At 36.9% G+C, this 23657-nt stretch overlaps 1 protein-coding gene across 1 annotated transcript in view; it reads left to right on the top strand.

Annotated features, from left to right (window-relative positions):
* The window catches only part of SLC6A5 (solute carrier family 6 member 5), a 74860-nt gene that overhangs the window by 9543 nt on the left and 41660 nt on the right, over positions 1-23657 (top strand). Inside the window, exons 3-8 of the mRNA XM_026703716.2 lie at positions 528-659; positions 1372-1545; positions 7132-7273; positions 10142-10274; positions 13809-13943; positions 23412-23515. Coding sequence (XP_026559501.2) covers positions 528-659; positions 1372-1545; positions 7132-7273; positions 10142-10274; positions 13809-13943; positions 23412-23515 — 820 coding nt within the window. The remainder of the gene's footprint in view (positions 1-527; positions 660-1371; positions 1546-7131; positions 7274-10141; positions 10275-13808; positions 13944-23411; positions 23516-23657) is intronic.

The following is a 23657-nucleotide window of genomic DNA, read 5'->3' as shown; positions in this document are numbered from 1 at the left end:
TTTAATTTTCTGGAATAATACAATATGTGAAATTCTCAACTGAATTAAATGAAGAAAAAAAAAGAATACATTAACTATGGCTAAGCATGTTGTTTAAAGCCAGTCATTAATAAAATCCAGATTTAATGCTATTTAAGGTAAACCTATTAAATAATAGAATATTGATTAATGACTGCCAGATTAAATACCATTGATGCCTATTATTCTGATTCCCAAATAATTGAGTCTGTTTTTGATCAATATACAGTTCATGTTGCCCCACCCCAATTGGGAAGAAATGTAAATTTCTAAGACAGGCTTTGTCAATTTGGCATCTTTTAACTGAGCCGGTGGACAAAAATTGGAGTTGTGATTCCACACAGCTCAAAGGTGCAGATTTGGCAGAAAATTATTAAAGATGAAATATTTTAATTCCACAAAATTTTGTGAGATGAAATACATAAAACTGCAAAGCAGTAACAAGAAAGGAGGATTGATTGTTTTCTGTCTTTAAGGTTTCTCCCACTTGGTTCTTTTTTCTTACTTAGGTGCATTTCTTATTCCCTATTTGACAATGTTGGCTCTGGCTGGAATTCCTATCTTTTTATTGGAAGTTTCTCTGGGACAATTTGCTAGTCAGGGACCCGTGTCTGTCTGGAAAGCCATCCCTGCCTTACAAGGTAAGCTTTTGAAAAGGATTATTTCCTGCACTTTTCAGAAATTAGGAAATTGTGGATTAACTTCAGCTTAATCAAGGGATAGGAAATGATTTTGATCTCTGGGTGGCGCTACGAGAAAGCGGCGGCTGATGCTTTGCAGTCTTATTTTGACCTTGAATGGACCTTGCCTTGACTGATGTGGTAATAATGCAGCACTTCTGCTGCTTTAGTGAACCTTCACTGCATTCCACAGCAGGCGAGTGTAGCTGCAGCATTCTGATTAAATCCAACACATGTGATACTGCAGTATGGTACTTTCCATACTTAAAAAAACAACAACCCATGCAAACCATGTTCATCGTCCTTCTATAGGGAGGATGGAAGATGCACAGCAAAATTCAAGGATGCATGCTTTGATGCATTAAATTTTTCATTGCAATGTACTCATCCCGATGTACTTAAACTGATAAACCATTATATATGGATGATGGCAATTTGATGCAAGCTAGAATCAAATATATATTTACTTTACACAAGTCAATCAACTTGTGATTAGAAATAAAATAGAATGGGGCTGCTTATGGGATTTTCTCCTATTGAAAGATTTTCAAAAATAATGTACTCAGTGGACAAAATACAATTGTTTCATAAGATTAGTTGGCTTGCTCATTATTTTTTGGTCCCAAGAATATAAAACAAGATAGTATCATATCTGTTTTATTTTTTTTTTCAGGTTGTGGCATTGCAATGCTGATTATCTCTGTCCTAATAGCCATATATTATAATATTATATTGTGCTATACACTTTTCTACCTTTTTGCATCCTTTGTACCTGTGTTACCTTGGGCTTCCTGTAATAATCTGTGGAATACACCTGATTGTAGAGATAAAAACAAACTTTTGTTAGGTAAGTTGGAACATGTGTTTCTTTTTAAAGCCTCTTTAAGCTCACTTTCCTGTTATGCTACTGATCTGTACTATACCTGTAACAAGCTAAAGCATATTCAGAGGTCTGTTACTGTAAATTAACAATTCTGTTGGCTCCATACAAAGCCTATCCTTTCATCACTGATATTTTGGAGTAGTAATGATTAGACGACTTTAAAATAAAGTATTTTAGAAAGTATCCTGCTGTTGAGTTGATTAAAAAAAAATTCAAAGGGTGCTGAAAATTCTACCTTTGTTTTACTGGCCTATTATTTTATATGGTAAGTTTTTTTTTTGTTCAACTACTCTCAATCCATTAGAAAGTTTTCATGCTGTGTTTATAAATACCAATAACAAATAATTTAGTTCTTTACATTTTAATATCAGTATTAAATAATTAAAACATTAAAACTAAAAAGCCAATGATCTAGAAATATTATTTTCTTCCAATCAATTGTATCTGAGTCTTAGAGACTGTCTGGACAAGCCTCTGCAGTTTACTTGGCAAGGTTTTTCAGAAGTGGTTTGCCATTACCTTTTTCCTAGGGTTGAGAGAAAGTAACTGGGTCACTTTCCCATGGTCACCCAGCCAAGGTGAACTAGAACTCCCTCCCTCCTGGTTTCTAGCTTGCAGACTATACCGAATTGGGTCATACAACTAATAATCACAAAATCATAACTTAATATAACATCCCAAGTTAAATTCAGTACATATTTTATGGGTCCTTAATGTCACCATAAGGCCACTGTTGATGGGATTAATGATATATAACCTGGGTAAGAATGTCCTAAAGAGAACTCACAGAATAGTGCTTGGCAGTCTGTGAACTCTGTCATAATGAAAAAAAAATTGCCATACTAAAATGTTTCTTCAAATAATTCATTCCAAGTAAGGAATCCATCAGATTTAATCATGCTAATGAAGTGTATATGTGTGGGTATGTATATTACAAATACTCACTCTTTTAAACACAGCTGGAAAAGATTTTAACTAAGGATAAATACACTATTTCCAATGCAATAAGAGCAATGTGAAAGAAAACTTTTTTCAAATAGTGATATATTACATATACAAGTGGGGTGTATCTTCTGATCCTAAACATTAATATTACTTAGTTTGAAGGTTTACTGAGTTGATAAATGTGTGCTCAGCAACAGAAATGGAAAAGGAAAAATGATAACTTACTTTAGAATTTAGAACATCCCTAAGCCACTTTGTTATTAAGATAAATACAAATGCTCTTGTCCTATGTTAGGTATGAAAAATTGGCTGACATTTTCCTCAGAGATGCAACCAAAAGTAATTTATTCTATCAAACCAAATAAGAAAATTTGAAATACAAAAACAACAATACAGGAAGAGAAAAAACCATTTTGACTAGTAACTTTGGCTAGAGATATGAGTTGGGGTAAACAGCAGTTCTTCACAACAGTATAACAGTGCCAAGTTAGTATCATTTTGACCGATCAGTACCTTTCCTTACCTATGATTGACTGATCAATGACTTCCCTTACACATTATCCTCCTAATATATTTCTAATGGATACCTCAGAATTCTGAGCTATATTTACAGTAAATGTTACAAAATTTATTAAGGTTTTATGCAAGTCTGTTTCTTGTAATGGTTAAAGACATCAGGCTAGTCACTGGAAAACTCTCTAGTCCAGGGCTGTCAAACTCCCGGCCTACGGGCTGAATGCGTCATGCACTGGCCATGCGCACGCCCGGTTTAGCAAAGGGGAAAAAAAGTCCCGATATGTCACATGGCACTGCCGTGATGACGTGACTTTGATACCCCTGCTCTAGTCCTTCCTTAGATACAAAGGCAGATGGGTGACCTTGGTCCAGTCACTTTCACACAGATCTAGGAAGGAGGCAATGGCAAATCACTTCTGAAAAACGTTGCCAAGAAAACTGCAGGGACATGTCCAAGCAGGCTGTGAGAGTTGGACATGACTGAATGGAAGAAAAAAAAATATTTACATGAATGAGCGGAAAGAAAAAAAAAAGTGGTAGAATTACTTAAAGCATTCTGTAAATCAATAATTTGCTTTGCTAATTTTTGCAAAGTTCAAAAAAAGAGAGGAAAATAACAGCATTTGCCTATTCTACAATTGTACAAATTAGAAGTCATAGTACATATGTAGTAAGAAGAAGCACGATTCATTTGGACAGCTCTTTCTGCTATTTTCTTAAAACATCCAACTAGAACGTATTGTCTTATTTCTTAAAACAATTTTGGTAACATAAAAATAAGCACATTTATTGAATTCTTGGATATTTAATTGCTTATGTAAAAACTCGAAACTCCTCAATTTTCTGTTTGCATGCAAAGATTATTCTTTCTTCTGCTGCAAAACAGTTGCTCCCTCTGCTGGCTTGAATTATTTAGTGCAGGCAAATTATCAACTCAAGAAAACTAAGCTGTGTTAAAAAAACAAAAACAAAAGCCAAGCTTGCTGCAGTGCAGCAAAAATGACCTTATATGTCACTCTGAGATTTCGCTCATGCTCAGATGTGGTCAAAACAAGACAAGTCAATCCATCTTACACATATTCTGATATATAACTTGTGCATGCTTTACTATTATACACCTTTTAGGAGTACCATCAAAGAGGCAACAGTAACAATTTATTTGTTGAGCAAATTTATATAGCCACCCAATTCACAAATAGGCAGCTTACAAAACTTAAAACACCCATCATATAATAAAATCCATTAAGAAAAATTCCCATCTCCCCTGCTCACGGATCAACAACTTGATCAGTTCTATCTCCATTTGTAGTCCCCAGGTCTGCTGACAAAACTACATTTTTATGCCTCACTTCCTATCCTGATGGGTACAAGTGGGTGTAATAGGAGAGAGCTGGACCCACATATAACCTGGTTCAATAAATACAAATGTCTTGTGTGGAATATTATGGGCACATTTACCAGTGAGTAAATTGGATTACCCTGAATGAGAAATTTTCCTGAGTAAATTATACATGCCATTCCATTGTTTTATAGATTTTTGGTGACTGAGAACCAGTGCAATAATTACATGTGCTATTTGTTAAGTCATGCATTCAACAACATCTTCAGTGAATGAATCTCAAATTTCAATTAATATAATTTTTGTGATTTGGACATTTGGTAGCAATGATAGTCCGTTTCCCAAAATTTGGATTGGCTTGGAATTCTATCTCAATTTTAGATATTTTCTTAGCCCTCTTTCTGGCTTGTGCAGTGTACAGGTCCTCAAAGGAAAGCAAGCTGGTTACAATATAAATAAAAGTATGCTGCTTAGAAAATAAGAAGCAGTATTTATTGAGGGGGATTATAACATGAGACATGTAGAATCAAATATATAAATACTTGCAATTCAAAAAAAGTATTTAACGGCCAAATAAATATAGGAAACGTTAAAAAAAAAGCTGTGGAAGGATAGCAAATAACTATTGTCCCCCCTGCTGGTAGTTTGAGATATAACACCAAAAAAAATATTATATGTCATTTGTAAAAAAGTTTGAACTTTGTAATAGAAATTACATACCAGAATTTGAAAATGGTGAGCATATAAACACCTGACTTCACAATAATGACATAGCAGTTTTCTAGTTTTGTGGTTCTTGCATTTATAGTTTTTTTTAGTAATTTCCTAGTAATTTTAACTAATTGATAGTTTTGTCCATTTTATTAAAAATGGTTAAATGTGCCAAATTACGGTATTATATGGCTCATAAATATAACAACAGATATTAAAATATAATTTTAATAATTTTGTTGATTGGAACATTTTTGCAATTGCAACATTTCGTGGAATGTAGTACATTGACTTAAGCTGAATTTGCTGAAATTCTGCAATTATTGATATATAGGAGCCTTACTGCTGGAAAAAAGAAAAATTGACTTTAAAAAACTGAATGTCTGCTCCTGTATTAAGTTTTTATAAGGGTTCCACTATGCTGTCAAATATATGGCTACGATTTATTTATAGGTAATAGGTTTTCAAACATTAAATTAAAGTTTAACTAAGAATATATGAATATTTTTAAAATGTTGGTTATTCATAAAGGTTTATCTTAAAGGTTTTAAGATATTGATATTATTTATTTAAAGTTAATAGAGGTTGTAGTTCATCAATTATCTCTGTACTGAAAAAAGTTGGAGGTCACTTTTTATATATATTTATTTTATGTATTTTTGGTTGCCCTTTAAGTTTTCTCTTTTAATCCCTCCCCCTTTTCCCTTTATGTTAATTTGTATTTTATTGCTTTTTTGAACTTAAGAAAATTATATGTATTTATTTTATTCATTAAATTTCTATGTCACTCACATCATTGATACAGCAACTCCAGGTGGCTTTTTAAAAAGGGGTTTAACCGCTGATTTAAATCAACTACTGATTTAAAACACTTTACTTTCTCTTATGATGCTGCTAATTTTTAATTATTTTTATGCAGAGAAACAAACTATATACAGTAAACTAGTTTATTAAGTGAAGAGTAAAATAAACAATCAGTTTTACCTGGTTGGTGATTAATAAAACACAGGTTGCTTATATTGGAACATTGGATTTATTTATTGTATATGTACCATATTATTTTGCACTATAAGACACCCTTGGGTTTAGAGGAGGAAAAGAAGAAAAAATATTAGGTGGAGCCTGAAAGGACCATAGATAGGTGTCCTCTCATGTGCCAGCTCTGCCTCTTGACTCCTGCACTGCAGAAAAGAGACAGAAGAGAAGGGCAATGACAAAGACAGAAGAGGTGGGGTTCAGCACTGTAAAAGGACTCTGCTGCCGTGGCCCTAGCTGCTATATCACTAAAGCAGCGGCCCCCAACCTTTTTTGTGCCACGGCCCGGTACTGGCATCACAAAATGATCCGCGGCCCGGTACTGGCATCAGCACGCATGACAAGGCAAGGTGAGCCGAGTGACCAGCCAGCCAGCCGTCCCCCGCTTCTCCCCACCACCTTCAACTCCTCCTTTGTACCTTTGTCGATGGGCTTCGGGATGGCTTCGAGACAGTCGCCCAGCTCGCCTTGCCTTGGGTGCTGAAAGAATCCTCGCACCTTAATTTTGTTTGAAGCCACCCCCCCTTTGATGAAACTAAGGCACGAGGATTCCTTCAGGACCCAAACGCCGCTTTCCAACCGGAAAAGCTCACTGGAAGCACTTTCTCATCAAAACAAGATGGCGGTGCCCAGCAAACCGGCGGCCCGGTAGAAAATATTCCGTGGACCGGTACCGGTCCGGGGCCTGATGGTTGGGGACCCCTGCACTAAAGGACCATTTGCAACCTTTCTAGACTCCTTCTGATAAGTCAATGATTTGCTTAACAACCATGTAATAGTAATAATATAACTACAGTGATTTCACAAAAAAAGCTTGTAACTATTGGGTGTGACTCCCTTATAACCTCCTTGCTTAGCAATGGAAATTTTGGTTCCATCAAGGACTTCCCATAAAAAACTGAAATATAGTTTCACCGTAAGGTGTAGTTTCTTATGATTCCCCAACAGTTGCTGAAGATAGTTTGGTCCACAACATTAATATTTTGATTTGCTTCTTTTGTCAGATTCTTGCATCATTGGTGACCACCCCAAGTTGCAAATAAAGAACTCTACTTCCTGTATGAGTGCCTATCCAAACTTGACAATGGTCAATTACACCAGCCATGTCAACAAGACTTTTGTCAGTGGCAGTGAAGAATATTTCAAGTAAGATTGTTTGGTAAAAGTTTTATGATTACAAAAAAAAAAAAAAAAATTAAAGGAAATCTTTAGCAGAAAAACCACTTAGTGGTAGATACTTTTGTTTCTAGGTTTAAATGTATTATATTTTTAAAACTACTTGCATCATGTTCTCATTTTAAGGATGTGGTAGGATCCCATAGTGATCTTCCATTACCACTAAGCTAGGGGTGTCAAATTCAGTTTCATTAAGGGCCGCATCAGTGTTGTGTTTGATCTTGGGGAGCTGGCGTGCGTATGGCCAGGGTGGGTGTGGCCAGCTTGATGTCATTCGTGTCAGGGGCTCCTGTGATGGCTTTCACTGTGCCAGCGAAAACAGACTCCCGAGCTCTGTTTTCGGCTGTGGTGGCCTCCTGCAAACCTCTGCCAATGAAAATGGAGCTCAGGGGCTTAGATCTGGCACATGGACCACCCTGGAAATAGTGAAGGACTGGCTCACAGTGCCTTTGCCAGCAAAAACGGAGCTCAGGGATGCATGTGGCTCTCCCGAGCTCCGTTTTCACTGCCAGAGGGTTGCAGGTCATCATGGCTAAAAACAGAGCTTGCGAGGGCTGCATGTGACCCCCAAGCTCTGTTTTTGCTGGCAAAGGCACCATGGACTAGTCCTTCACTGTTTCCAGGGTGGCCTGTGAGCTAGACCTAAGCATCCTGTGGGCTGGATCCAGCCTGTGGGCCTTTAGTTTGACACCCCTGCCCTAAGCAATTAGCAATTGAACATTGCTGATTTCCCCATTTTTGTCTGCCATTTTCATATCTGATCCAAAAGATTAAAAAAAATTTCAGAGCAAATATCAGAGAAGAAGGTAAAGAAAATTCCTCACTTAGGTATTTATCAAATTTGTATGCCAACTGACTCCCAACAATGCTTATGGAAATGGAACAACACAGACAACATTGGATGCAGGAGTAATCAGTCATTTTTAATTTATATATACATTTCTCAATCAATGTTAGATGGCCTAGACATTGGTATTTGTACATAAATCTTTTTAAAATTTATATTTTATTGTATTTTACTAAACTAGGTGAAATGGTAACAATAATGCTACTCCATGTATGATATGTCATAGACTGAATAAATAAACTTCTCAATCAATCAAACAAGTGAAAAGAATTTTGCAATATTATCTATGTGCTTTTCCCCTAATTTTGTTGTATGATTTTTTTTGTATATCTAAACTCTGTTTATACTGATTAATATGAACTAATGCTAATATTAAATTTCAAAGGTTATTTAGTGATTGCACATATGTCAACAAAACAAGTTATGGTTCCAGATTCAAAACATGTTTGGCATTCAGTGGTCAGAATATTACTTTAACTAATGTGGCCACGTTTCCTAAATACTGCTTCAATGTTAATTCCTTAGAGCAGGGGTCCCCAACCCTTGGTCCACATCTTGGTACTGGGCCCATTGGAAACTGGGCTGTGCAAAAGGGTGAACACACAAAGCTTCATTTGTGCAAGTGGTGTGCACGTGCAACATTATCATCTCTTCTCCCCAACTGCCTGCTCCCACTGGTCCACAGAACAGTAAAGATTGGGGACCGCTGCCTTAGAGGCACAGTAGTTCTGGTTATTCCTGCTAGATGTTGGGGAGCATTTGGGTGAGGAATGGTAGACATAAAAAATAGTTGAATTTGTGAAGTACCTTGCCCCTATATTGGGGCTCAAAAGCCAGCATTAGTTATATCCTTAGATATATCCATGATCTTAAAACCAGATTCAGATCCCAGAGAGGTAGTTTGGTGTAGTGGTTAAGGCGCAGGACTGGAAATCAGGAGGCTGTGAGTTCTAGGCTTCCCTTAGGCATGAATGCCAGCTGGGTGATTTTGGGTCAGTCACTCTCTCTCAGCCCAACCTACCTCATAGGATTGTTCTGGGGAAATTAAGAGGCAGGAGTGTTATGGATGTTCACCATCTTGACTTTATTATATATCATATATCTATATTGGGATAAAAATCTAATAATTGTAATTGTGGTAGACCTAAGAGATTTTGAGCTCAAAATATTTTGGAAACATGTTACAATGCATCAATGGTAATCTGTTTGTCTTTTTAGTAATAACCTTTTGGAAAAGCCTGATAGATTATATTGTTAGAATACAGTAATGGTAGAGAAAAAATGTTTTTCCCTCTCTACCACAGGATAGGCTCAACAATGAGGTCTTAGTGTGATTAGATTTATCATGAAATGTTCTTTATGGCATTCTATCTGTCTCCAAAACTTTCATTGCATTCAGCTTTGGTGTATAATAAAACAGCAGCACTGTGAGTTTGGAAGAAATCAGCTTCTCTCAATTGCTTCTATATTGCAAAGCAGTCACAGTTTTGGTGGGAGTCATAAAATCAGCTCATAAAATTCCCAATATTTTGTTGGACTCCATCTGAGTAAATTTCAGATTTGGATCATTTTAATACATTGCTATTCAGGAAAACAGCTCATACTCAGTAATGAAATCTGGAAATGATAGAGGAAACTTGTCACTGAATAAGTGGCTTCACGCAAGGCTATAAAATTCATTTATGTAATAGCTGAAGTGTTCTAATCATTTAGAGAGTTAGAGTTTTCCTCCCCTCCCTTTTTTGTTAACTTTATTTTTTACCATGGATGTTAAACTGAATGATAAGATAGATGTATCTTAGAAGACAATGGGACTTCGTAAGTTGACTTTTAAAAATGGCTGTGAAGTGTTCTCTGCTTTAATTTTTTATTTTTTAAATCATAATGAAAAAGTAAAGGGATAGAATCTTAAATGCTCAAGCTACTATATAATTAATGCAGGTGCTAGGTATACACACATGGTCATGACTTACTGACATTTTGGCTCTTAGGTACTTTGTGTTGAAGATTTCTGCAGGAATTGAATATCCTGGTGAAATCAGGTGGCCTTTGGCACTGTCTCTCTTTCTAGCTTGGGCAATTGTCTATGCTTCCCTGGCTAAAGGAATAAAAACATCAGGAAAAGTAAGAAACTATTTTAGACCATTTCTAGTTTTAATTCAGAAATGAATATCTTTTGCAATACCAAAATCTAAGCATTACTGGAATACGCAATAGCTTTTTGAGAAATGCTGTGGCAACTTAGTACTTGCCAGTGTGCATGGCAGCTCAAGAAAAGCTAGTGAAATATTTTTCTTTGATATGCATATTGGTTAAACTTTAAGTTCTCATTTTTCATACACAGCCTTTTCATGGCATGGCTTTTTGAATCCATTGGCTTTCAGGAGAAGTAAAGACGTAAGGATGGGAGGTTTTATATATAGAAGAGAAATTTGCTTATCATATGACTAAAGTATGTGGTAAAATATGAATTTGGGCACCAAAGATTAGCTCTCTTGGAAAATCAGAATACGATAGTGCTATTTTATAGTGGAATAGAATAAAACGTTTTACAGCTTAGGTGTCCTTATATTATTCTTAGGTAATCATAGTCCAAAAATCTTAGTAAGTATGCAACTAGTAACTATAATGCTAATAAAGATTAGCTATCTTTCCTATGAGATGTTTGTTTCTATCAGTTCCTGGTTTAACAGATTTAACAGATAATCAGAGTTGGAAGGGACTTTATAGGCCATCTATTCAACCCTTCTGCCCAAGTGGGAGACCCTACATCATTTCTGACAAATGGCAGTCCAATCTCTTCTTGAAGGTCTCAAGTGGTGGCACTCCCACAACTTCCGAGGGCAAGCTGTTCCATTGGTTGATTGTTCTCATTGTCAGAAAGTTTTTCCTTATTTCCAGGTTAAATCTCTCCTTATTCATTTTCCATCCATTATTCTTTGTCTGGCCTATAGGTGCTTTAGAAAATAGCTTGACCCCTTCCTCTCTGTGGCAGCCCCTCAAATATTGGAAGATTGCTATCATGTCTCCCCTGGTCCTTCTCTTCACTAGACTAGCCAAGCCCAGTTCCTGTAACTGTTCTTCATATGCCTTAGTCTCCAGTCCCCTAATCATCCTAGTTGCTCTTCTCTGTACTTTTTCTAGAATCTCAACATCTTTTTTATAATGTGGTGACCAAAACTGGATGCAGGACTCTAGGTGTGGTCTTACTAATGCCTTATAGAGCGGTATTCATGCCTCACTTGATCTCGATTGTATCCCTCTGTTAATGCAATTTAGGATTGCATTAGCTTTTTTGGCTGCTGCTGCTGCTGCACACTGCTGGCTCATATTAAGCTGGTTGTCCACTAAGACTCCAAGATCCCTTTCACAGTTACTGCTATTGAGCCTGGTTTCACCCAGTTTATATGTGTACATTTGGTTTTTCTTGCCTAAGTGTAGGACTTTACTTTTCTCTACATTGAATTTCATTTTGTTAGATATGGCCCAGTGTTCTAGTCTGTCAAGATCCATCTAGATCTTGAGCCTATCTTCTTGGGTGTTAGCTATTCCTGCCGGCTTAGTATCATCTGCAAATTTGGTAAGTTCCCCTTCTATTCCCGCATCTAAGTCGTTAATGAAGATATTGAAGAGTACTGGGCCTAAGACGGAACCTTGTGGCACCCCACTGCTTACTTCCCTCCATGTAGACTTAGACCCATTAAGGACTACTCGTTGAGTACGGTTTGTCAGCCAGTTGTAAGTCCATCTAGTGGTGGTGCTATCTATTCCACTTTTTTCTAGCTTACTAAGAAGTAGGTTGTGGTTTCCTTTGTCGAATGTTAAGAAGTACCCAGTTGAGAATCATACATATAAATTACTTGAATTAAGGCTATATCTGTTCTTTGTGCTAGCTCGCCTCCTTTTTTAGGCTAGAGTAAATAAAAGATATGTTTTCTATTATTAATATTGTTCAATTATTTATATTAACAGTCTTTGTTAAAAAGAAGAGGGGTGGGGGGAATTCACATGTATTCTAGGGATGGAAACCAGTTGCTCCTGAGATGTTATTAGAATGATTTTTATCATCCTTGATTATTGACCATTATTGCTTAGTTTAATGAATGTTAGGAGAAGAGCATGGAGCTTCATGAGGTTAGAATGCTGGGCTGACAATTGACAAGCTTACTTTCAAGATCCAGTCATTGTGCAGTGGGATCAGGTGAGCTCCTGTCACATGCTCCAGCTCCTGCTAGCCTAGCAGTTTGAAAGTGGGTGACATCGAGTAGATAAATGGGTACCACTTTGGTAGGCAATTTCATCTTCAGGGCAACAGTGATGTCACCAGCAGATACTTTCATCATGGAAGCATGTCAGTGCCACTGACACAGAAATAGTAGTAGTATGAATGTTAGAATTTAATAGTGTTTGGAGAACCATTCTGAAACCTGTCATACTATCTGCAAGTTTAATTCTTAAAGACAAGTATCTGTTCCCATTTCAGGATCCTGAAAGTTATTTTTGGTTTATTTAGACAAGATATATTTTTGTTAATGTGGGTGTTAAGTTCATTTTTTTTCTCTTCTATCAATCTCTGTCAGGCACAAAAGTTTAGGTCCACACCTGAGGGTCCAATTAAACTAATTTATTGTTACTCATGCCTATGCACAGAAATATTCTCAACCAACGGTAGCACTGCTTGGAGTTAGATAAGGATCAATGGAATCCAAAGGAAGTTGAATTTAATTTAGGTCTGGCTATGTATTCTAGGGCGATCCCTCTTTTAACTCTATCTCCAGGCTCTGCCACTTATCCTACAATCTCATCAGATTAGCACACTCTGCTTATTTTATTCCTCCTTTGGCAGCACTGAAAATGGTACCCCAGAGTTGGCTGCTGGATCTACAGAATGTTTCTTGCTTTAGTAGTGTTTTGTTTTGGAGACAGGACCATCTAATCATCCAGGAAGACATGCCAAAGGGGACAAAAATTGCCCTTTTGTAATCACACAGGTAATACCCAGACCCTGAAGACAGCAGTGGTTTTCTGCTTGCTTGATGTAACAGAACTTTTGGATAATGTGTTTTTTATGTTTATCTTTTATGGGTGGGAAAACATTTGCTGGAATAAAAGCCACAATGTAATTTATTGCATATCTAAAAACAGACATATTTTACGCTAGTCACTTCTGTTCCAGAAAACTGACAACACTGCAATTTTCATTCTTTTGGTAGTTATAGTGTAGAGAGAAATGTACCTCTAATATACTAACATTTATCTGCAGGGATGATATTCCTTTAGAGAATAGATATATTCTTTACAGACATACAACTGCAGTTACTTTTTGCATTAATTATCCACAGACATTGCTATTTTATTAATTTAGGGCTTTGCATACATCATACCATTTTAGCAAACCATTCTATTATTTTTCTGTTTATATTCCCATGAGCAAATGCCACCAACAAGTTGTGCAACAATTTACTGTAAACAATAATCCAGTGATTTTACTTTTATTTTTTTCCATGGATGTTTTAACTTTTTACATGGAACTTTTTTTTTCTATGTAAGCTGCTGAGACTGGCTTAGATTGCAGTAGCACAGAAATACGTGTAATTGTAAATAAATTCTTAAGCCAATCATAACGAATAGTTACATTATCTCTTTATGTTTCCCTAGGTGGTATACTTTACTGCTACATTCCCATATGTAGTGCTTATCATCTTACTTATCAGAGGAGTTACCCTGCCAGGAGCTGGGGCTGGAATATGGTACTTCATCACACCTAAATGGGAGAAATTAATTGATGCTATGGTAAGCTTGTTATTCCAGATACAATACTATAATGGAATAAAGCCAATATAGAGTTATTTTTGAGTAAGAAAGCATTATGTGCTATGAATGTTTATGACAGCTTATTTTCTGTTTGTTTTGATGTATTTCTTAATTTTTTGTTTTTTCCCATTTGTCACAATTTAAAAAGCAATAAAAGAATAAATTTTAAAAAATGACAGCTGTATTTATAACACTGTCTGATCAATGTTATTGGCTCCTTCAGAAGACCAGGGTCAAAGGGGAAATGAATGATGTTTTTTAGTGTCGGCTGTCTGTCAGGGCTCCAACAAATCCACCCCCATTCAAATCATAAATCTCTAGTCGCATCTCTCAAAGTAAAAAAAAAAAAAGGTTTTATTAGGAATGGCCATGTTGGCGTTAACTGGGTGCAGCCGACACTAAAATACACCATTCATTTCTCCCTTGACCCTGGTCTTCCCCCCACCCCCTGGATGTATATTCTCCAATGGGACACATCCATAGCCAAGAGTCATCAATCATATTCTCCAGCAATATTCTTGTGTGCTGACAGCTTTGGGCAAGATTTGCAACCCAAATCTGAGGCATTTGAGGAATGCACTGCTTTCCCCCATTCCCCTTCTGCTAGCAACTAAAACGACCAAAGGAGTATTTTGTTTTAGTTGACGTAAACTTCATTTGCTTAAGGCATAATGTCTGTTCAAGTCTGTACAGCATGGCTGTGAAGATGCCAGATTGCCTAAGCTAAGATCCATCTTACATATTTTGTTGTGCATTGGATCCAGAGTAGTCACTTGGTATAAATCTAACAAAATGCTCCTGAATTTAACATGCATTCACCTATCCTACAGATATAGGTAAATCAGTTGGAAGAAAATTCCACAATCAGAGGAAGAGATGTAATAAACATATGTTATAGGTATATTGGAAGAAAATTATGTTTTCCAGGAGTGTACTTAGCTCTACTTTTTGTGTCCACAAACTGTTCTATAATTGGAAATTGCTATTGAGTTTAAACTCGATCCTAGGTCTGTAATCCTAAAAACTGTCTTAAAATTGAAATGCTTCAGAATGGAAATCATTTCATGACAGTATAATCATGAGTAATGCAGTTTTTTGCTACTTTTAATAACAATACTAACTTTTAAATGACAATAGATGTCCCGCTCAAAAGAGGCTACACAAATAGGTAGAGGCACTGAAGAGAAGACATGTAAATATAGGAACAGGAACATTCCAAATGTTTGATGCTTGAAAGAAAAATTACAGCTATGAGTTCATTTTCAGATTACAACCAGTTAGTAGTTTGAACTGTACTCTGAAAAAATATGAATTTTATAACATAAGGAATACTTGTTATGTGATTTTAGCTGGTTTAACTTTGCAGATTTTTCTAAGCTATTCTACCATTTCTAAGGCAAAACCCCTGGTATTTGGTATCCATTTATTCCATTTTTAAGGAGTCCTACAGAGTAGCTAAAACTGAAGAGAAACAGTAATCCATTTAACCAATTATTGAATTTATTCATATATTCACATGATTTGAATATTTCACACCAGTGATTCTGGACAGCATATAATGCTAAAACCATCAATTAGAACAACAATCCAAATAATATATGTCCTAGGCTGTAATTCCCCAACCCCAAGTAGCTAGAACAGATGTTAGATAATATAGTATTGCTCTATGAATTTATTTAGATTCAAAGCTTAGAGTTTGGGTTATCTTTTCTGCATTAATTTTGTGAGACTGAACCAAACTATCAAGATAGAGCTGCATGGATTTATATTATTTGTGGCAGGAAGAACCTTGGACATACATTGGAGAACCAAATTGCAGCCGTAAGTCTAGACTATCTGTAATAAGTATAGCACAGATCATTGATGCTTCTATATCTGATTTTAAACCACATTCATCTTCTTCCAAATCCAGTTTCTCGTAATATACTGTATATTCAGCATGTAGAGTAAATAAAAAAGATGAGTACACAGGTTTGTTTTATTCATTTGCTGACTTGGAGTCCATCTGTTTCACCATGTTCTGTTTGTACTAAGGCTTCCTGATTTATGTATAGGATTTGCACCACAACAATGACTGTGTGTGTGTGTGTGTATGTGTGTGTGTGTTATTTTACTAGTATGTGAAATTAAGGATATTGTAGTAACATAATATAATGTTATAATAACAATAGTGTATGATAGTTTGCACACTCTATTAAGCCAACCTTTTTGGTATTAGAATGTAGATTGAGTTCTTCCAAACTGTAGATCAATATGTCATTTTTCCAGTTTTGCTGGCATAGCTTCAGGGGTGGGATTCAAATTTCTTAACAACCGGTTCTGTGGATGTGGCCTAATTTGTGGGTGTGGCTTGGTAGTCATGTGACTGGCTGGGCATGGCTTGTATGTAAATATTATAAATATTTATGTAAATATTGAATTTTTTATAAAAAAGAGCAACTTTTACTCAAAATCAGGCAAAGCAGGTGGGCAGATTGCTCACAGAACCACAGATTCACTTAGAGATCTATGTTCTGCAATCTGCTACCTGAGTCTGTCACATAAAATTTGCTTGTAAGCAAACTCACAAAATTAACTCACAACACACCATGTATGTAAATATTGAATTTTTAATAAAAAAGAGCAACTTTTACCCAAAATCTGGCAGAGCAGGCAGGCAAATTGAGTTGCTCACAGAATCACAGATTCACTTAGAGATCTATGTTTCTGCCATCTGCTATCTGAGTCTGCACTGAATAATAGAAGCTTCAGGCTGAGCACTGCTTTTAGATTAGCTAGAAAGCAGGAAATCAGATGATTTCCTGCTTTCTAGCTAATCTAAATTTCCTGGCACAGCAGAACAGCTGATGGCCAGGAAAAAAAAGGAAAAATAGCAACTTAGCAGGCAAGTTTGATGGCGTGCATGCCAGGTAAGGAGTGGGTGGGCGGGGTGGGGCGGGGCCAGCCAGTGGAATGATTTGCCAGTTCTCCTACAGGTAGAATCCCACCCCTGGTGAGAGTGCGTTTTGCATGCATGTAGACCATTTCCCTAAAAACCTCAGCTGTGCTGCTGGACAACTGACAAATGCTGCATGCAGGTATGCAGCGTTTGAAAATCCTCTTCTTTCCTGCTTTTTCAACCTCAGCTGTGCCGTGCAAAGCAGCTGAGGTTGAAAAAGCAGGAAATAAAGGACAGGTAAGAGCCCAGGAAGGCAGCTGGGCAAACAGAGCAGCAGACATTGAATCGGTTCAGTGTCTGCTGCTCTTCAGAGCTACCGGTTCTATAGATCTGAGCCGAACCGGTAGCATCCCACCCCTGCATAGCTTAGTTAAACTCTTTACTAATTCTACATCTGTTTCTTGTCATATTTCAGTAGGTATCTTTCAGGCTCTGTAGCCTTTCAACTAGTCAATGATCAAAGTGCTAAGCTAACGATATCTTCTAATATTAAAGGTTCTTGAGGGAATATGTTCTGAGATGTCTTGGATGTTGATATCTGTACTGAACAGTATTCAGAATATTCATTCCATCTTTGTTTGGTTTTCTTTACATCGGTTATTATTGGTCCATTGATGTGCTTTAGCATACAGTTCAAGGGGGGAGCCTTCTTCTGATTTGAGAGAGTTTTTGGAAGACTTCCTATTTTTCTATGTCTTTTCTCATCTTCAATGTCTTTAGATATGCTATTGTAACAGTGCTTCTTGGTCTCTTCTAATAACTCTTGAAATTCTTTATAAATTCCCTTTCTGGATTTTTGTCTTTCTTGAGCTTGGCTTCTCTTTTCTTCTTGGTAATTTCCACAGTTTGTTCTTGGTTTGATTTCTTCTGTTTCTTCATCTTTGGCAATCTCTCTTCACTTGTATTCTTAATGACTTATTTAAGCTCATTCCACAGTTCCTCCGGTTCTCTGTTAATGAGATTCAGGACTACAAAGTGATTCTTGATAATCTCCTCAAGAATGGTGGGCATATGCTCAAGGTCATATTATGGAACTTGCACATGAACAGTTTGCTTGCACTTGCACATGAACAGCACATGAACAGCTGTTCCTCGTTAGTATGTTGAGTGCCATCCAGCCTGAGAGGCCCATCATCTGACATCATATCATCAATCATTTCATATTTTTGAGTCATGTGGCTTGCTTGGTAAAAATACAGGAGGGTTTTACCATTACCTTCTTCTGCACATGAAGTGATATCAGCCTTTGCTGGAGTCACTAAAATACTCATCTGCTTCCAGCATCCCCCTACTTTGCTGATGCCCAATATAGGTGCCTGCTTGCTTTATCTGGGCATCTGATATAAACTTTGTACAATGAATGATCCTGCTGGGAATACACTACTAGTATCCTTTCGTCATCCCTTCTTGAAACATCTCCCTACTATGATAAGGTAGCACAGTAGGATAGCCTGAACAACCTTAAATAGATACTTGAGGAAGGCTGAAGATCTGGTTTGTCATTATAACTAATCTCTAGTGTCAAATAAGGAACAATTAAGTATGCTACTGATTATGCCATTATGTCCTAATAATATATAGAAGGGCTACTATAGTGGTGTATAGGAAGCTGGCTTTGAAATGTACATAAGATGTAACAGCATTTTAAAAATATGCCCACTTACTGGGTACAATTCACAGTGTTAATTTCAACTATTAGAAAATTTCTTGATTTGTTTTGGAACTGATGTATCTAAAATATTTTTTCTTCCATATGAATGTTTTTAATTGTAAAAATTGTTCATAGAGCACATTCTTTAGTTACCACATCCTCCAAAAATTAGACAAGTGACGATTAAACATATTTTCTTCTTCTGAGGCTTGTATCTCCCTGGAAAGTTTCACCTGGTATTACCTAGATAAGTTTAGGTATTGGATTAACATTATTTTATTAGTTTCAGCTTTTTATATATTTTTATTGCTTTATCTGCCAAGTTTTTTATTATTGCTTCTAATACAATGGATTTTATTGGCTTTATTGTTTAATAACTCTGCATTATGCATTTATATTGGGTGATTGTTTTAATGATTCTATTATTCACTGTTGAAATTGCATGATAAATAACAATGTAAAGGCAAGTTAGAAGTATGTATCATAATAGTACTGTGCGAAAATAAAACAAATTATAAGATCTGTTCCTGGGACCAGATATTTAATCTTCCAAGCTTCCAGGCACATGCTGGAGCCCATCCTCAGGGAACTTCTCTCTAGCAGAATGTGTGCTTTGGGCTGTTCTATGTGTAGCATTTATGCGATGACTGGTTGTATGTGGCTTTTCTTGATTGGGGTGTTGACGGTTGGCTGCGTTTCCTTGGCTCCAAGGTATGTGATAGACTGATGGTAAATTAGAACTCCTGTTGACTGACAGTTTTGAAATTTTGCAGCTACTATGATTGTTGGCAAAGCAGGGACAAAAATAGCTAGGGAAATGATTGAAGCCTGGGAAATGGGCCTCTTGCCCAACAACAGGAGTGTTGATTCACCACCAACTTGTCATATACTTAGGAAGCCAAGAGTTTGGCAGCACAAGGAAACAACCACCAACAACTTAATAGCCAGCCATTAACACCCCAAACAACTAAAAAGCCACACATAACCAGCTATCCATAATAATAATAATACACGTAGAATAGCCCAAAGCACACATTCTGCTAGAAAGAAGTTCCTTGAGGATAGGTTCCAACACAAGTCCAAAAGCTTGGAAGACTAAACCTCTGGTTCTGGTGACCAACCCAGAATGGATTCTGCAACATTATCCTAGGATACAGACTATATATTTGCCTTCATTCATAAAAGAAGTTAACTCTAGGGTATATGTTACATACTGGAACTATATAAACATTGGGAGTCATGCAAATATCTCAAAAGAATTAGATTTATTAGTGACAACAGCATTTTTGCTTTTTACTTTACATTTTCAAGTCATATGTTGGCTTCATATAACAGATAATCAGAGTTGGAAGGGACCTTGTAGGTCATCTAGTCCACCCACCCCCCGAAGCAGGAGACCCTACACCATTTCTGACAAATGGCAGTCCAATCTCTTCTTGAAAGCCTCAAGTGATGGTGCTCCCACAACTTCCGAGGGCAAGCTGTTCCATTGGTTCTCACTGTCAGAAAGTTTCTCCTTATTTCCAGGTTAAATCTCTCCTTGTTCAGTTTCCATCCATTATTCCTTGTTTGGCCTACAGGCACTTTAGAAAATAGCTTGACCCCTTCCTCCCCGTGGCAGCCCCTCAAATATTGGAAGACCTCTATCATGTCTCCCCTGGTCCTTCTCTTCACTAGACTAGCCAAGCCCAGTTCCTGCAACCATTCATTGTATGTTTTAGCCTCCAGTCCCCTAATCATCCTGGTTGCTCTTCTCTGTACTTTTTCTAGAGTCTCAACATCTTTTTTATAATGTGATGACCAAATCTGGATGCAGTTCCCTAGGTGTGGTCTTACTAATGCTTTATAGAGTGGTATTAGTACTTCCCTTGATCTTGATTGTATCCCTCTGTTAATACAATTTAGGATTGCATTAGCTTTTTTGGCTGCTGCTGCTGCACACTGCTGGCTCATATTTAGCTGGTTGTCCACTAGGACTCCAAGATCCCTCTCTCAGTTACTGCTATTGAGTCTGGTTTCACCCAGTCTATATGTGTACTTTTGTTTTTCTTGCCTAAGTGTAGGACTTTACTTTTCTCTACATTGAATTTTATTTTGTTAGATATGGCCCAGTGTTCTAGTCTGTCAAGATCCACCTGGATCTTGAGCCTATCTTCTTGGGTGTTGGCTGTTCCTGCCAGCTTAGTATCATCTGCAAATTTGATGAGTCCCCTTCTATTTCCTCATCTAAGTCGTTAATGAAGATATTGAAGAGTACTGGGCCTAAGATGGAACCTTGTGGCACCACACTGCTTACTTCCCTCCATGTAGATTTAGACCCATTAAGGACTACTTGTTGCGTATGGTTTGCCAGCCAGTTGCGAGTCCATCTAGTGGTGGTACTATCTCTTCCACTTTTTTTCTAGCTTACTAAGAAGTAGGTTGTGGTCTACTTTGTTGAATGCGTTGCTGAAATCTAAATATGTCCATTGTATTTTGCTGGTCTACTAATTTAGTCACTGTGTTGAAGAATGAAATAAGATTGGTTTGGCATGATCTGTTCTTAACAAACCTGTGCTGACTGCTAGTTATTACTTTACTTGTTTCTAGATGTTGGCAGATCTGTTTTTTTATTATATTTTCCAGTATCTTCCCGGGTATTGATGTTAGGCTGATTGGTCTATAGTTTCCTGGGTCTGTTTTTCTTTTCTTTTTTGAAGGTGGGAACCACATCAGCTCTTTTCCAGTCCTCTGGTAGTTCCCCGATGCTCCAGGATTTTTGAAAGATATGGTGCAGTGGTTCTGAGATGACCTCTGCCAGCTCCTTTAAAACTCTGGGATGTAATCCATCAGGTCCTGGTGATTTGTTTTCATCAAGATCAGACAGGTGTTTTCTTAATATTTTTTTGCTTATTTTAACTTTTATTTCTGGTCTGTCTTTTACAGTTATATTTTTGGTGGGTTGAGCTATAGTTTCTTTTTGCTTGAAGATGGATGCAAAGGAGTTAAGCAGTTTTGCTTTCTCTGTGTTGCCTGTTACTTCCTTGCCATCTTCTCTCTTTAGTGGACCGACTGTTTCCTTGATTTTTTTCTTGTTATTTATATGTTGGAAGAAACTTTTTTTTATTATCTTTGACTTTTGTTGCAAGTCTTTGTTCGTTCTGGACCTTTGCTCTCCTGACTTTGTCTTTGCAGATTCTGGCTATCTGCTGATATTCTGCCTTAGTTGCATGTCCTTCTTTCCATTTTTTGTACTTGTCCTTTTTTTCTTTCAATTTGCTAGAGAGATCTTTGTGCGCCCTGCTGGTTTCTTCTTGGATCTCTTGTTTTTCTTTCTCCGTGGTATTGTGCTGGTCTGGACTTCTATGATCATACTTTTTAGAGTTTCCCAAGATTCTTGAGTTGTTTTCCCCTTTAGGAGTTTCATCCATGGAATCTTTCCCAAGTTCTCTCTGAGTTTATTGAAATCAGCTCTTTTAAAATCCAAGACTCTGGTGTCATTATGTTCTGTTGCTTGTGTTTGTGTTATGTTGAATTCTAGCATGACATGGTCACTCTCACCCAAGGTTCCTACAGTTTCAACTCCCTCTATCACTTCTTCTCTGTTTGTAAGAATTAAGTCCAGTATGGCTGTCCTTCTAGTTTCACCCTCTACTTTTTGGACAACAAAGTTGTCAGCTAGGTTGGTTAGGAACTTATTTGATTTCTCACTTGGTGCAGAATTAGTTTTCCAATTGATATCAGGATAATTGAAGTCTCCCATTACTGTTGTTGTGTGTTTCCTGCATATGTTTGTTAGTTGACTGGCAAAAAGGACATCTATTTTTTTCTGCTTGATTGGGTGGCCTATACACCTTGGCCATGTCATTCTTTTTTTCTTTTATATTGACCCATATGCATTCTAGGAGGTTTTCATTTTTGGTTTCATGCATTTCTGTAGCAATATAAGTGGTCCTTTACATACAGTGCAACTCCACCTCCTCTTTTATGGAGCCTGTTTTTTTTGAATAGTTTGTATCCTTCTACCAGTATGTTCCAGTCATGGGTTTCATCCCACCAAGTTTCTGTTATTCCAACTGTATCATATTTATAGTTCAAATTCACCCTGTTTGTTCCCCAGACTTTGTGCATTTGTATATAGGCACTTGAGATCTTTATGTCTGACACTGTGTTTACTGTCTCCATAACCTGTGTTGTGCCTGCCTGCCCCTACTTTCTTGCCACCTGTTTGGTTAATGGACATGGTATGGCACCACCATTAAATGCTTGGTTTTGGTTGGCATCAAGGTTGATAATCTTACCTGTACAAACATCTTAATAGCAGCAACTCAAATATTTACAATTAGATGATAAGAATTTATTTTTTGGGGGTGGTGGTGAACCCAGAAATTGTTATCTTTGTATAGATGGCAGGGATGTGTTTTTTGTACACACACACACACACACACACACACACACACACACACCTACATCTACATCTACATACATACATACGTATATACATATATACATACACACTTACATATTTTGTTCTCTATGAGCTAAATATTGTACCACAGCTCAAAATTTATTGTTGTTTTGTTCATTCATTATTGGCTTACATATCCATCTAGTGAAGTTTCATGAAGCCAATTATCAGTGCAACTAAAGACATCCCTTCTTCCAGATCTGGTAATTAAAAAAAAAACCACATTGCTTCATCCTGCAGATATCTCCTGAATTCTCCTATTGGGGCAGTCTGATTCATAATACTGCCACACAACCTACATATGGCATGCTTGATAGCCTTATTTATAACCACATTAAATGTTTTTATTGCTATTTCTTTTCTTTAAAAAAACAATTCCTAATTTTTTCTATTGATCTTTTTTTTTTAAAGGTGTGGAAAGATGCTGCTACTCAGATATTTTTCTCTTTATCTGCTGCATGGGGTGGTCTGATTACTCTGTCTTCCTATAACAAATTCCATAACAATCTATACAGGTAACTCATGAACATTCACCAATGTTTTCCTAATAATTAATATGGCAAAGATAAATCCAGGTAACTCTGGAATTAGGTTTGATGTCATCATTGTTATCTGCATCTGTAGCATCAATCTGTCACCAGAATCTCAAAATAAGAC

The sequence above is a fragment of the Pseudonaja textilis genome, chromosome 1 (assembly GCF_049901715.1).
Source record: "Pseudonaja textilis isolate UNSWEBS1 chromosome 1, rPseTex1.2, whole genome shotgun sequence".
Classification (NCBI taxonomy): domain Eukaryota; kingdom Metazoa; phylum Chordata; class Lepidosauria; order Squamata; family Elapidae; genus Pseudonaja; species Pseudonaja textilis.
This window is presented reverse-complemented; position numbering and strand designations above follow the sequence as displayed.